At 49.1% G+C, this 13,016-nt stretch overlaps 1 protein-coding gene across 1 annotated transcript; it reads left to right on the forward strand.

Annotated features, from left to right (window-relative positions):
• Positions 1-295: 295 nt before the first annotated feature.
• On the forward strand, positions 296-11,316 carry LOC120405448 (mas-related G-protein coupled receptor member H-like). Its single transcript, XM_039539120.1, has 2 exons — positions 296-463; positions 9,144-11,316. Exon 2 carries the CDS (start codon positions 9,150-9,152, stop codon positions 10,152-10,154), a length of 1,005 nt encoding a protein of 334 aa, XP_039395054.1. The 5' UTR covers positions 296-463; positions 9,144-9,149; the 3' UTR covers positions 10,155-11,316.
• The last annotated feature ends 1,700 nt before the right edge of the window (positions 11,317-13,016 follow it).

Genomic DNA, 13,016 nt, shown 5'->3' on the forward strand with positions numbered 1-13,016 from the left:
AGATCCGCCCATTCAGAGAGGAAGCAACAGCTTCCAGCCAGCTCCCTCCTTTCTGTCCCTCTCCTCCGCTTTGTGGAGCGGGGGTACAGAGCTTGGGGGGCAGGAGCAGGGGGACATCCTGACATCAGCACCCCCTCCCCCAGCAAGCAGGAAGCTCCCGGGAACAGCTCCAGGGCAGAGGGCAAGGCAGGAGGAGCAGGGCAGTGGCGGGAGGGACAGCTGAACTGCTGCTGGGCAGCTGTCAAGCCACATACCTTACAGGGAATTTAGGGGAGCTGATGAGAGGTGCTGCTGGCCCCCCCTGGTTCTAATCCCCACAAGGAGGGGCTGCTCTTCCAGAGAATCCTGCAAGCAGAGGACAAAGCGGCAGCTGCCAAACGATGCTATAAGGGAGCATTGCGCAACTTTAAACGAGCTTGTTCCCTAATAGATCAGCAACGGAACAACGTTATCCGGGACAACGGTAAGTGAGGAGTTACTGTATATCAAAATACCTGTGACTAACATTTTTTATTCCTAAATTTAGTGCTTTTAATTAGGTACCTTCTATATGTCCAGTCGTCACCTTCTGGCATGCAGTGGAAAACGTGCTCCATTTTCCTTGAAAAAACCCACCCTTCTGCAATTTCTTTCTGTCATTTGCTTCATTTGGGTTCAGGGATTTGGCTGGAAGGGGGTGAGCAGGGAAGGGGAGGGAAGAGAGGAGGGAGACAGTGGGGCAGGGCCTGGGGCAGAGCAGGGGTGGAGTATGGGCAGGGCCACAGGCAGAAGAGTTGGGGAGCCAGCCTCCCCAAGCGGCAGCTTCTTCCACCACCCATGACCGCAGGTAAGAGCAGATCAGCTCCCGCACACCCAGCATGCGCTGCAGTGTCTTTAGGCAGGGGCCACATTCACAGAGCCGAATGCGCCGGTGCTGTGCATTCTGTGTGAGGGAGAGGGCACGGGGGTCTCTGCGGGATACTGTGACTCTCCGCCACTGTGAGGTGTGCCGGATGGCTCGGTATCCTTTGCTGCCTCGTCCCTCCCATCCTGGGCTGCGAGCCCAGGCTGCCGTCGGGCATAGGGGCACCAGTTTAATAATACTGCGTAGGGCCCCATAAATCCTAAGGACGGCCCTGTCTCCACGTCTCTTTCCCCCCCCCCTCACAAAGCAGAGCTCATTGGATTTCCTGTACTTCTTCTCAGTCCGTTACCCTTAAAGTGACAGAGCCTGACAGCAATCAGGACCTCCCTCAAAATGAGGAAAGCAGTAGGGACAGGAGCAGTTACAGGCAGCCGGGGTCTTCTTTCAGAAATAGGCATTAGGGCTCTGACAGGGAAGGCATGCAGCAGCTTCTGAGCTGCTTACCAACCCCTTGCACTCCTCCGTCACAGAACCATAGAATATCAGGGTGGGAAGGGACCTGGAGGTCATCTAGTCCAACCCCCTGCTCAAAGCAGGACCAATCCCCAACTAAATCATCCCAGCCAGGGCTTTGTCAAGCCTGACCTTAAAAACGTCTAAGGAAGGAGATTCCACCACCTCCCTAGGTAACCCATCGAGAAGATCTGGAATTAGTCAATGCCTGGAACAAAGTACCAATGATGAAGACAATAGAGACACTTTTGAAGACCATTTATACAGTTTTCTGCAGATCCTCAGTCTGAAGAGGACAATTTGAGGAAATGGCAAATGTCACAGAAAATGAGACTATTGTTTAAACCTCTAAATGAAGTGAGGTGGCTATCGAGACATTTCACTGTAAGTGCTTTGATGTGTAATTACGAGACCCTTCTTAGATACTTGAACATGAAACCTCAGAAAACAATAACCCGATAGCAAAGTACTTCCCGACTATGCTCTCTGACAATAATTACCGTATCACTAACTGCGTGAAATGATGTCTTATATGAATTAGCAGAACCGACCAAATGCTTTCAGAAGAGCTCTTTAACAATAGTGGAAGCTGTACACTTAGCAAGGGCCAGGGTGACCACAATGGTGTAGCCAGGTTCTAACATCAGGGGAAGTGAACACATAAAAATAGGCGCCACCCGCCGCCATATCAAATTACTAGTTACATACTTTTACATTTGTTATACATATTTATTTTGTACTTAAAATAAAAACACAAGAATGATATTGTTTTAAAAGTATGTGTGTTATTTTGCATTTAAAATATAAAAAAGGTTACAGTATTGTATATAAAATCAAAATATAATAAAAACACGTGTTATTTATTTATTTTATATTTCATACTGTAAACCTATTTTAAATGAAAAATAACACATGTACTTATAAAACATCATTCTTGTGTGGCCCCTGAAAGCAGGCAGCACACAGGAGCAAGGTGGGGGGGGCACAGTCCCCCGCATGAGAGAGACAATCGGACAGAGGTGGGTAGGGTCTGTTGGGGGTTCGCATGGGGAAGAGGGGGTGGGGAGCTGCACTGGGAGACTCTCCTATGCAGCACCTAGCCATGATGGCTTTGTGCATCATGAGGCACTCGGGAAAAGGAGGCAGCAAGAGAGAGAGGCCGAGGAGGAGGTGCCCTTCCCCTCCCAACTGGGTCTATGAGTCCCTGATCTCACAGAGTCTCAGCGCTGCAGGCACCCAGCCCCCAGGTACTGGGCTGCAGTGCAAGCTAGAGGGGCTGATACAGAGAAGTCAGGACCAGTCAGAGCACTTCCCATGTCATCATGAAAACTCACTCCTGGAAAGCTGGGTGAGGTAATATGGCGGGGGCGGATATATTTTATTGGACCAGCTTCTGTTGGAGAGAGAGACAAGCTTTTGAGCTTTCACAGAACTCTTCTTCAGGAAGAAGACAGAACTCCATGAAAGCTCAAAAGCTTGTCTGTCTCTCTCTCTCTCTCTCACCAACAAAAGTTGCTCCAATAAGAGATATTACCTCACCCACCTTGTGGCTCTAATTTCCTGGGAACAACAGGGCTACACCAACACCGCCTACAAAAATGCAAGATTCACATGAACAGCAGAGTGACCCCCATCACACCAGGACACTATTTTCACAATTCATCTCAGCATAATGTCATCATCACACCAAGGCAGTAGCACTGTCAGCACAAGCACACTGGGATCCACACAGCAGGACAGTCGTGTCAGTTTAGCTCAGTCTCTGAGTCCATCCCCACTAAGCTAAGTCCAAAGGTTCAGCTAAACACAAGGGTACCTGCAAAGAGCTGTACTAACAGCAGGATCTACACGGGCACAATAGGAGGAGTTGCATGTCAGGGCACTGATTCCCAAGCCCAGTGCAAGGCAATATGGGATCCAGGCACCAGGTCCTTAGAACCAGAATTTGTACTCACAGGAGAGCGGGATGAAATTAGAGAAGTTACAGAAGGCAACTCCCAAGAAACAAGGCATTGACCAAATGGCTGGGTGGATGTTAAACCACCATCACCAGCCATTGTGTGCAGCAAGTGAATGGCAATTAGTAACTTAATGACCACCATCCCCAGAGAATTACTCAGCCCTGGGACTCAGCAATGCCTCCCCCTCCTCCCCACATGATCAGAAGCCCTTCCCTTAGGAGACAATTCAGGTTTCTCCTGATAGGAGAGGGAAAATCAGGCTACCTCGCCCTGCCCCCCAACATGGTGCCTGGACTTGTGTTTGCCAGAGCACATGGACTAAACCAAACATACTACAACAGCAGATAGTTCGTTCCAGCCTTCCCTTGGGAGACGATTCCATCCACACTCCGAAGGCAGAGATTGTGCGGCTATGACATTTCCCCTGATAGTCTCAGTTTTCCTCTCCTACTCCCCCACCTCTATCCCTTCCCCACTGCCTCTTCCCTTCCACCCCTCACCCCCTAAGAGGCAGTCACTCAGATGCCAGGGAGGGGGAAACCAAGCACACTACATGGCCACTGTCTCTGAGAGGCAGGCGTCTCTGCCTGGGCAGGGAGGGCAAGCAGGGACACCACACCCCACAGGAGACCAGGAGATGCACCTCCCCTGCCACTAATGCCTGTCCTGGTCCAGCTGCCTGGGTGCAGGGGATGATTTTGGAGATGCCTCTGGCTGAGCCCTCTGCCCCTCACCATGCAGATGGCCATCCCACCGGCAGCCAGGTGCTGGTTCTCACAGCCACCTGGGGGGTTTCCTGTCCCCCCTCCAAGCCACCCTCACCACAAGAAAGACCCTCCCCCCTTTGAAATACTCTTACCAGCTGCTGCTATTGGCTGCCTGTAGTTGGGTGAGAGGTTAGGAGCTGCTGCTGCAGAGCCAGAGAAAGCACCCCTGCCACAGTGCCACAAGAAGCAGGAGGAGAAGGAGGTGGGGTCTCTCAGCTGCTCAGACCCTTGCTCCAGGGGCAGTTCCCCTCGCTGATTAGCTGGTGGCCAAAAACCAGCTAAACAGCAAGCACTCGCACTCCCCTAGCTAGCTACCCTACTGCCCCCACCCCCACCCAACAGCTGATGGCTTGTGGACCCCCACAGGCCCCATAAACTGTTGACTGGTGGGTGGGTGCCCCTGCCCCCTATAGGGGCATGCCCCGACCGACCCCCTTCTTTCCCAAGGTCCCAGCCTCTCCTCCTCCCCAAGATTCCAGCTTGCTGGAGCTCATTCTTTCCGCCTCCCCTCACTGATTAGGTGTCTGTCTCCCTCCTGCTGGGAGACAGCTAATCGGCGAGGCAGGGAGGGGGCAGGGTTTATGCAGCACACTAGGGGAAGCCAGCAAAGCCTGCCTGCCTGCCGGAGCCCAGCTTGCTGGAGCTCAGTTCTTCCCCTCCCCTCCTGCTGGGAGACACAGCTGATCAGTGGTGGCGGGGTATGCAGCAAGCTGGGGGAAGCCGGGAAGGCCAAGCTTCAGAGCGGAGCGTGGGCCTCGCCCCTGGTGCCATGGTAACCCCACCTAAGGCGGGGCTTTTTTGAAAATGTGCTGAGAGGAAGCTGCTGCTTCCCCTGCACCCCACTAGCTACGCTATGGGGTGACCAGACAGCGAATGCGAAAAATCAGGCCGGGGGTGGGGGGTAATAGGTGCCTATGTAAGAAGAAGTTCCAAAAATCAGGACTGTCCCTATAAAATCAGGACCTCTGGTCACTCTAGGACCCAGATCCACAAGATGAGAGGACAGTATCGTGGAGAAACAGTCTCTTGGAGCAACAATGTGGAAAAATCTAATTGCATCGAACACAAGAGATGAACAATTCAGCTGTGAATCTATTCTAAGTTTCATATCATTACTGTGTAATCATCTGAATGAAAGTTTTCCAGAAAAGCAACTCTATGAATGACAGGGGCGGCTCTAGGTATTTTGCTGCCCCAAGCACAGCAGGCAGGCTGCCTTCGGTGGCTTGCCTGCGGGAGGTCCCTGGTCCTGCAGATTCGGTGGCATGCCTGCAGGAGGTCCGCCAAAGCCACGGGACCAGCGGATCCTCGGCAGGCAGGCCGCCAAAGGCAGCCTGCCTGCCACCCTCGCAGCGACCGGCAGAGCGCCCCCCGTGGCTTGCCGCCCCAGGCACGGGCTTGGCGTGCTGGTGCCTGGAGCCACCCCTGATGAATGGGCAGCTTTTGACTTTGCCTCACTTTCACCACAACAAATCAGTTATGAATTTGGTACTGAAAACATTAGCAAGCTAGTTGATAAATACAGAAAAATTTTGGACCTTAGTCAAGTGAAGTCATCTGCCCAAAACACCATGGAGGAGGAGGAGTTCATTGTGAACTATTACAATGATTACAAATACATAATTGCAGAGAAACATGAAGCAAAGATGATGACAAATTTCCAGGAAGTGGTGACTTTCAGTCTACAAAACCCAGAAAAATCCAGTGTAGTTTCACAACTGGTGGATATATGTGCAACCTTTCAAGCTTCCAGTGCTGATTGTGAGTGCAGCTTTAACCTTATGAATAATATCAAAACTAAATCATGAAACAGACTGAAAGAAGATCACCTGGATATGCTAATGAGGATCAAATTTCACACTTCATGTGGTGGAGAAGTAAACCTTTCTTTCATGTGTCACAACAAAATGTTTAATTTTATGTCACAAGTCACAACAAAAGTGTGTGTGTGTGTGTGTGTGTGTGTGTGTGTGTGTGTGTGTGTGTGTGTGTGTGTGTGTGTGTGTGTGTAGACAATCCTACATAAAGGAACTAGATAAAAAGCTTTTTTTTGTCAAGCCAAGAAACATAATCTTTAATGTCAAGGATAAAGAAAGTGTAACAATTATTTTATTTCATGCATCAATACTAATGATAAAATATTTTGTTTCCTATGTCAAGAAAATGGCTAATTTTGTTTTATGCCTCAATGGAATAGATACATGTACGTTCCTAAAAGGCCACTGAAAATTTTGCAGTGTTAATTTTCTTTTTATTTGATTTCATATTAAATAAACATCTTAAGCAGTGCACCTTGTTAATTATCCCTGGTTTTAATATTCTTCCATACCTATGAACTTTTTTAAAACAATATATTATATCTAGGTTTTTTGTTTGTACTGGTGGCGCACATCCGCATATTACCAAATATTAGTGGTGCACATAAAATTAATTCCACACGTGGATGGAAAAAATTAGAGGGAACATTGCTCCCTTGTGCTAAGGACAGTGGTAGCCAGGGACACTGGAATGAGGGTAGGGGCCATGCACCCACACACACACACACACACTTTTTACCATTAAGGGTGAGCGTAGTGGGTGGGAAGGGAAGAAGTGGTATGAGGGCGAGCAGGGGCGGCTCTAGGAATCCCGCCGCCTAAGCAGGGTGGCGCGCTGCGGGCGCTCTGGCGGTCGCCGGTCCGCGGCTCCGGGGACCTCCTGCAGACGTGCCTGCGGAGTTTCTGCTGGTCCCGCGGCTCTGGTGGAGCATCCATGGCGTGCCTGTGGGAGGTCACCCGAGCCGCTGGACGAGCGAGCCCCCGCAGGAGGTCCCACCGAGCCGCTGGACCGCTAAGCCTCCCCATGCCTGCGGAGGTCCACCGGCCGAGGACCAGCGGACCCTCCGCAGGCATGACTGTGGAAGGTCCACTGAGCCGCCTGCTGGCAAAATGCTGCCCCAAGCACGCGCTTGGCGCGCTGGGGTCTGGAGCCGGCCCTGAGGGCGAGGGCTTGGGGGCGGTGGGCGAGGCCACAGTTCAGGCACCTGTGGCCCCCACACTTTCAGGGCTCTTCTGCCACTCCTGGTGGTAGCGTAGGCCAAAAGCCTAATGGGGAAAAATTGTCTTGAGTAAATTGTATTCTGTTTTGCTTTATACTCCATTTTGCTAGCTTTGAATTAGTAAGAAGAAATTGTAGCCTTGAAGTAGCAAGAAGAAATTGTTCTGAGTTTATTCTTTGCAGATTGTGTTGATTGTTCTTAGAAGGATAGAAGTTTTATGGCTGTAATTCTTGCCTTTGAAATCATTTACTGTGGTGTGTGTGAGTGAAGAATGTATGCTATGATGATGAAAAGAACAGAGACAGGAGGCACAATACTGATGGAGCCCGGATGGTTGAAAGGGGGGTGGAGGAGTCAAGAGGCACCAACTTTATTATCAGATCCACCCTGACGACAAAACTGACGACCCTAAAGACACCCCACAAGGACAAGATAAGGAGTTGAGCCAGAGGGCCGAGATAAGAAACAGCTGCGGATCCTCCTGGTAACGCTGATTTAAGACAACCTTAAATACCCTCATGACTGATAGCTCCAGTGTGACACACAAGTCCATATACTTGTATGGGAAACTTATTACTATAAGAAGGTGTGTATTGTGTGGTGATTTTTGTCACTCTGCATCAACATCAGAGCTTTGAATGCATTCGATAGAGACCAGCTCCTCCTTTCGTGTGCCGCTTCTGGCCACCCACTGACCACCTACCAAACAACAGGACCGTAACTATAATAGATCCAGCTGCAGAACCTTTTGGGTGTGAATGGAAACATATGCTGATTTTAATGCTTAAATTCTACTCTCAATACACGCAGCATATTACCTTATCCCCTTTAAAAAGATTCTGTGCGCTTCTTAGAAGCATAACAGTAGCAAGGTGCCTCACAACCATGAGTATCCCTGGAAAACATCACAGTTATTAATGGGGGACTGAGTTAAGGTTGTGGATTTCCTGATTCCAGACCATGTCTGCCTAGCAGATAGTTTGTCCTTCTTAATACAAACCTATTTACCACAACATCAATTTAAAAATATACTCCCAGGAAATCTATCTTTAGGGATATGTAGAACATACACCACGTACCAGACTCATGTGTTGAGGCCAATTCACACACTAGTTACCACAGTAACTATTACATCCTAAATACCAAAGGAGCCTTTCAGTTATAACTGGGCCATTTTGTGGTATCCATCCCTTGAGTTTTAAGCTTTGACGAGACATTTCCTGTATGTTTAGGAGAGTGAAAACAATCACAGCAGTGAAGCAGAATGCTAACGCTACCAGTTGCTATAAAGTGCTCAATGCTTACCGGCAGTTTTGTGATCCCCATATTCCCTCCCCGCCCTCCCCTCCATGCCCAAAGTGGAAGGATATTTCCCAGACATAGCCTGGCACATATTGTATGCCGAATGCTGCCTAGAGACAGTCAGATAAATTCTTAGTGCTTGTGGCACAGAAAATTTTCACAAGATCCTATGGGGAGGATCACAGTGACTGAGACACGGAGATTCTGAAGCAGACCCGCTCCTGCCCAGCTTTTGTAAACACAGTTCAGGTGCTGAGAGGGGTAAGAGAAGGGTTTGCTGGATAGATTCTTTGGGTTTTTGCATTCATCCAATGGGGCATACTTTATACTGAGAAATCTCTCCTCTGATCTCTACCCCACTATCCACAACCCTTTCCTCTGCCAGTCCTGTCCAGACAGGACTGATGGCCCCTACCAATTTCTCTTACTCTCTCCCTCCCCATATCTCCCTCTCTGTATCTCCCCTTCTCTCTGTGTGTGTCTCTGTCACTCTTCCTCTATCGAGGCTGGTCCCCACCCATTTCTCCTTCTCTGTGCCTCTCTCTGTCCCCACCTTCCCCCATGGCCATTATCTCCCTGGGTATTTCTCACTCATATTCCTTGGGATCTGGTTGTTCCAGGCCAGGAGGTTGGGGAGGGGCTGAAATGATCAGTGAAACTTTGTGCTGGGAATGTCAGAGTCACTGATTTCCACTCCCCCTTCTGCTCTCTGCTAACAGGTGCGCATGAAAGACAAGGAGTCACTGGCATCCCTCAGCAGAGGTTTAATGATGACTGAGCTGAGCACAACGTCCCTGCTTCTGACAGAAATTAGCCCAGACTATTGGTATAATAAGACTGGTTGCCAAATACACAGTTTAACTAATGTGATCCTTGATGGTGTCACTGCGCTCATCTGTCTCTTCGGGCTGGTGGGCAACGGGGTCGTCCTCTGGCTCCTCAGCTTCTTCATTAAGAGGAATCCCTTCACCATCTACATCCTCAACCTGGCCGTAGCAGACTTAAGCTTCCTCCTCTGCCTGCTTGTTGGCCTCATACTTTTGACTGTGCAATCTCTCTTCTGTTTCTATAAATTTTGGCAATTTATGAGGTATTTACAACTGCTGTTTCTGTTCGCCCACAATGCCGGCCTGTACTTCCTGACGGCCATCAGCGTTGAGAGGTGTCTGTCTGTCTTCTACCCCATCTGGTGCCGATGCCACCGCCCCAAGCACCTGTCTGCCCTTGTGTGTGCCCTGCTGTGGGCGCTCTCCTGCCTGGTAACCGGAGTAGTGTCTTATTTTTGTTATTTTGGTGTAACTAAACACTGTCGGATGTCAGACATAGCCATGTATGTTCTGGATTTCCTGATTTTCGGGTCCATCATGGTTCTGTCCAACCTGATCCTGTTCATCAAGGTCCGACATAGCTCCCAACAACGTCAGCCTGGAAGGTTCTACATTGTTATCTTGCTCACCATCCTCTTCTTCCTCATCTTTGCTGTTCCCTTCGGTATCCAGCGCTTTGGCTGGTATTTTAATTATGTTAATATCCCCGGTGAGATATGTAATTTACTGGCCTCTTTAAACAGCAGCATTAACCCACTTATTTACTTTTTAGTTGGGAGCTACAGGAAGTGGCGGTTCAGGGGCTCTGTTAAGGTCGCACTCCAGAGGGTTTTTGAAGAGCATGCAGATTCCAGAGAAGACAGAGAAGCCACCAGGACAGACACAATGGAGATGGCTAATTAAATCCCTACAGCACCCAGCCTCAGAGACCTTATTGTGGATGTGGAGCTTTATTAATCAGTATGAAAATTAGCAGCTTCCTACTTGTTTAATTTTTTTCTAATTTTCCAAATACCATATTTGTTTGGCACTTGGTTATGATCTTATGTCTGTCTTGGAGAACCCGTCAGCATGGCCTCTGGGCCTATCAGATATATTTTACACATCCCGCAAGTTATATCTCCAGTGAGTGTTTATGTATGCAAGGTGACAATAAATAATTTCTGCTTCTAACTACAAACCCATCTACTAGAAAGAGGGATTGAGGAAAAAAGGCATTTTGACAGGGTTGGCATGAGAGGAAATAACATACTGACATTAACATCGATGGCAACTTTATTATATCTGCCCAAAGCATAAGAACTAAAAAGAACAAAAGTTATTCTAAAGCACGAAATACATATAAATATCTATCTAATTAAACAGCATACACATTGCCCAATTCAGTATTAAGTATGATCATTAGAAATTTTAAATAAGTCCAGTGGGACACAAATAAAAGAGCAGTGAGTGAGGGAAATGCAATGGCTAGAGATCACCCAATAGCTATAAATAGGGGCCCTACCAAATTCACAGCTGTGAAAAACACATCACGGATGGTGAAATCTGGTCTTTTGTGTACTTTTAGTCTATCCAATCCAGATTTCATGGGGGAGTCCAGCGTTTCTCAAACTGGGGGTCCCAACCAAAATACGGTTCTGGGGAGTTGCAAAGCTGTTGTAGGGGGGGGTCGCAGTAGTGCCATCTTTACTTCTGCATTGCTTTCAAAGCCAGGCACTGGAGAGCAGTGGATGCTGGATGGACGCCTAGCTCTAAAGGCAGTGCCACATTAAGCAGCAGCACAGAGGTAACTGGGGCAATACCATATCGTGACACCCTTATTTCTGGACTGCTGCAGACAGTGGTGCTGCCTTCAGAGCTGGACTCCCAGCCAGCAGCCGCAGAGCTTCCTGCAGCTGGGGGAGGTTCCCGAAGGTGGGTCTGACACGGGAGCGGCACCTGCAAGGGAAGAGGAAGTCCCATCCCTCACCATGCTGGCCAGAACCAGCAGCTGGAGCTTGGCGTAAGGTAGGAGCCCTCGGCCAGGGCACCTCCAGCCCTGCCCGTCCTTGTCTCCAGCCCAGCGCCCTGGCACTCGGGAGTTAAAGGCACCTTGGGAAGGCTGGGGGGGGAACCACGGAACCCCCCCCAACCACAGTACCCTGGGCGGTCACCCATGTCGCCCACCCATAAGGCCAGCCCTGCTCCTCCCCAACAGATTGCGCCCAGCCAGCAGCTGCTGCTCTCTGGCCACCCAGCTCTGAAGGCAGCGCCACCACCAGCAACAGCGCAGAAGCAAAGGTGACAAGAGCATGAGCCCACTACAATCGCTTTGTTACCTCCCCCATAGCCTCCTTTTGCATTGGTACCCCCCACAGTTACACCACCATGAAATTTCAAATTTAAGTATCTGAAACCATGAAATTTATGATTTTTTAAAATTCTATGACTGTGAAATTGACCAAAATTGACAGTGAATTTGGTAGGGCCCTGGCTATAAGAAAGGAAACAGATATGGAGTCCCAGTCCCACTCCACAGGCATATGGCTGTTTATATTTCAAATGTTTTCTCTCTTTTGGCCACCTTCTATGTATCTTTAATCAAAGGATAAAAAGTGTTTTAATGGGAGATGCCAACAGTAACTTGAAATGAAACTGCTGGGCCACAGTCACCTATGTAATGTTGTAACAGTGTACAAAGATATCGATAACATCGTCTCCCTTGTGGTCCCAAGACACCACAGAGCTACCCACACAACAGATGTTTAGCCATTTATCTCATGCTTGGCTAAAGTTCAAGGAAAGGAACTGGGCGGGGCTGGTACTTCCTATTGTTTCTGGTGTGAAGAGTGAAAGACACCATGTCATAAGTAGTTAGTAAAGGGTTAAAACATAGTACCTGGTAGGCACCTGACCTGAGGACCAATCAGGGAAGAGAATTTGAAACTCCTAGGAGGAATTTATTTCTGGTGGACACCAGGAGGGCTGGCATCCTCAAAAACGGTTGCTAGTTCCGACCAAGTACCGGGAAAAGCTCTTAAGCTTAGCCCATGATCTTCCTAGTGGCCATTCTGGGGTGACCCGAACCAAAGACAGGTTGGGAAGGTTCTTTGACTGGGAGGGGATGGGCAAGGCGGTAGCCACTTACGTCCGGTCTTGTAAGGTATGCCAAACGGTAGGAAAACCCCAAGACCAGGTCAAGGCCCCTCTCCAACCACTTCCCATAATGGAGGTCCCATTTCAGCGAGTAGCTGTGGATATTATGGGCCCTTTCCCAAAGAAGACCCCCAGAGGAAAGCAGTACATACTGACTTTTGTGGACTTTGCTACCAGATGGCCGGAAGCAGTAGCTCTAGGCAACACCAGGGCTAAAACTGTGTGCCAGGCCTTAGCTGACATTTTTACCAGGGTGGGTTGGCCCTCTGAAATTCTTACAGATTCGGGAACAAATTTCCTATCAGGGACCGTGAAAGACCTGTGGGAAACTCATGGGGTGCACCACTTGGTGGCCACCCCGTACCACCACCAAACTAATGGCCTAGTGGAAAGGTTTAATGGAACTTTGGGGGCCATGATCCGTAAATTCGTAAATGAACATTCCAATAACTGGAATCTAGTGTTAAAGCAGTTGCTGTTTGCCATCAGGGCTGTACCACATCCCAGTTTAGGATTCTCACCATTCGAGCTGGTGTACGGCCATGAGGTTAAGGGGCCATTACAGCTGGTGAAGCAGCAATGGGAGGGATTTATGCCTCCTCCAGGAACTAACATTCTGGACTTTGTAAG

The sequence above is a fragment of the Mauremys reevesii genome, linkage group 4 (assembly GCF_016161935.1).
Source record: "Mauremys reevesii isolate NIE-2019 linkage group 4, ASM1616193v1, whole genome shotgun sequence".
NCBI lineage: Eukaryota > Metazoa > Chordata > Testudines > Geoemydidae > Mauremys > Mauremys reevesii.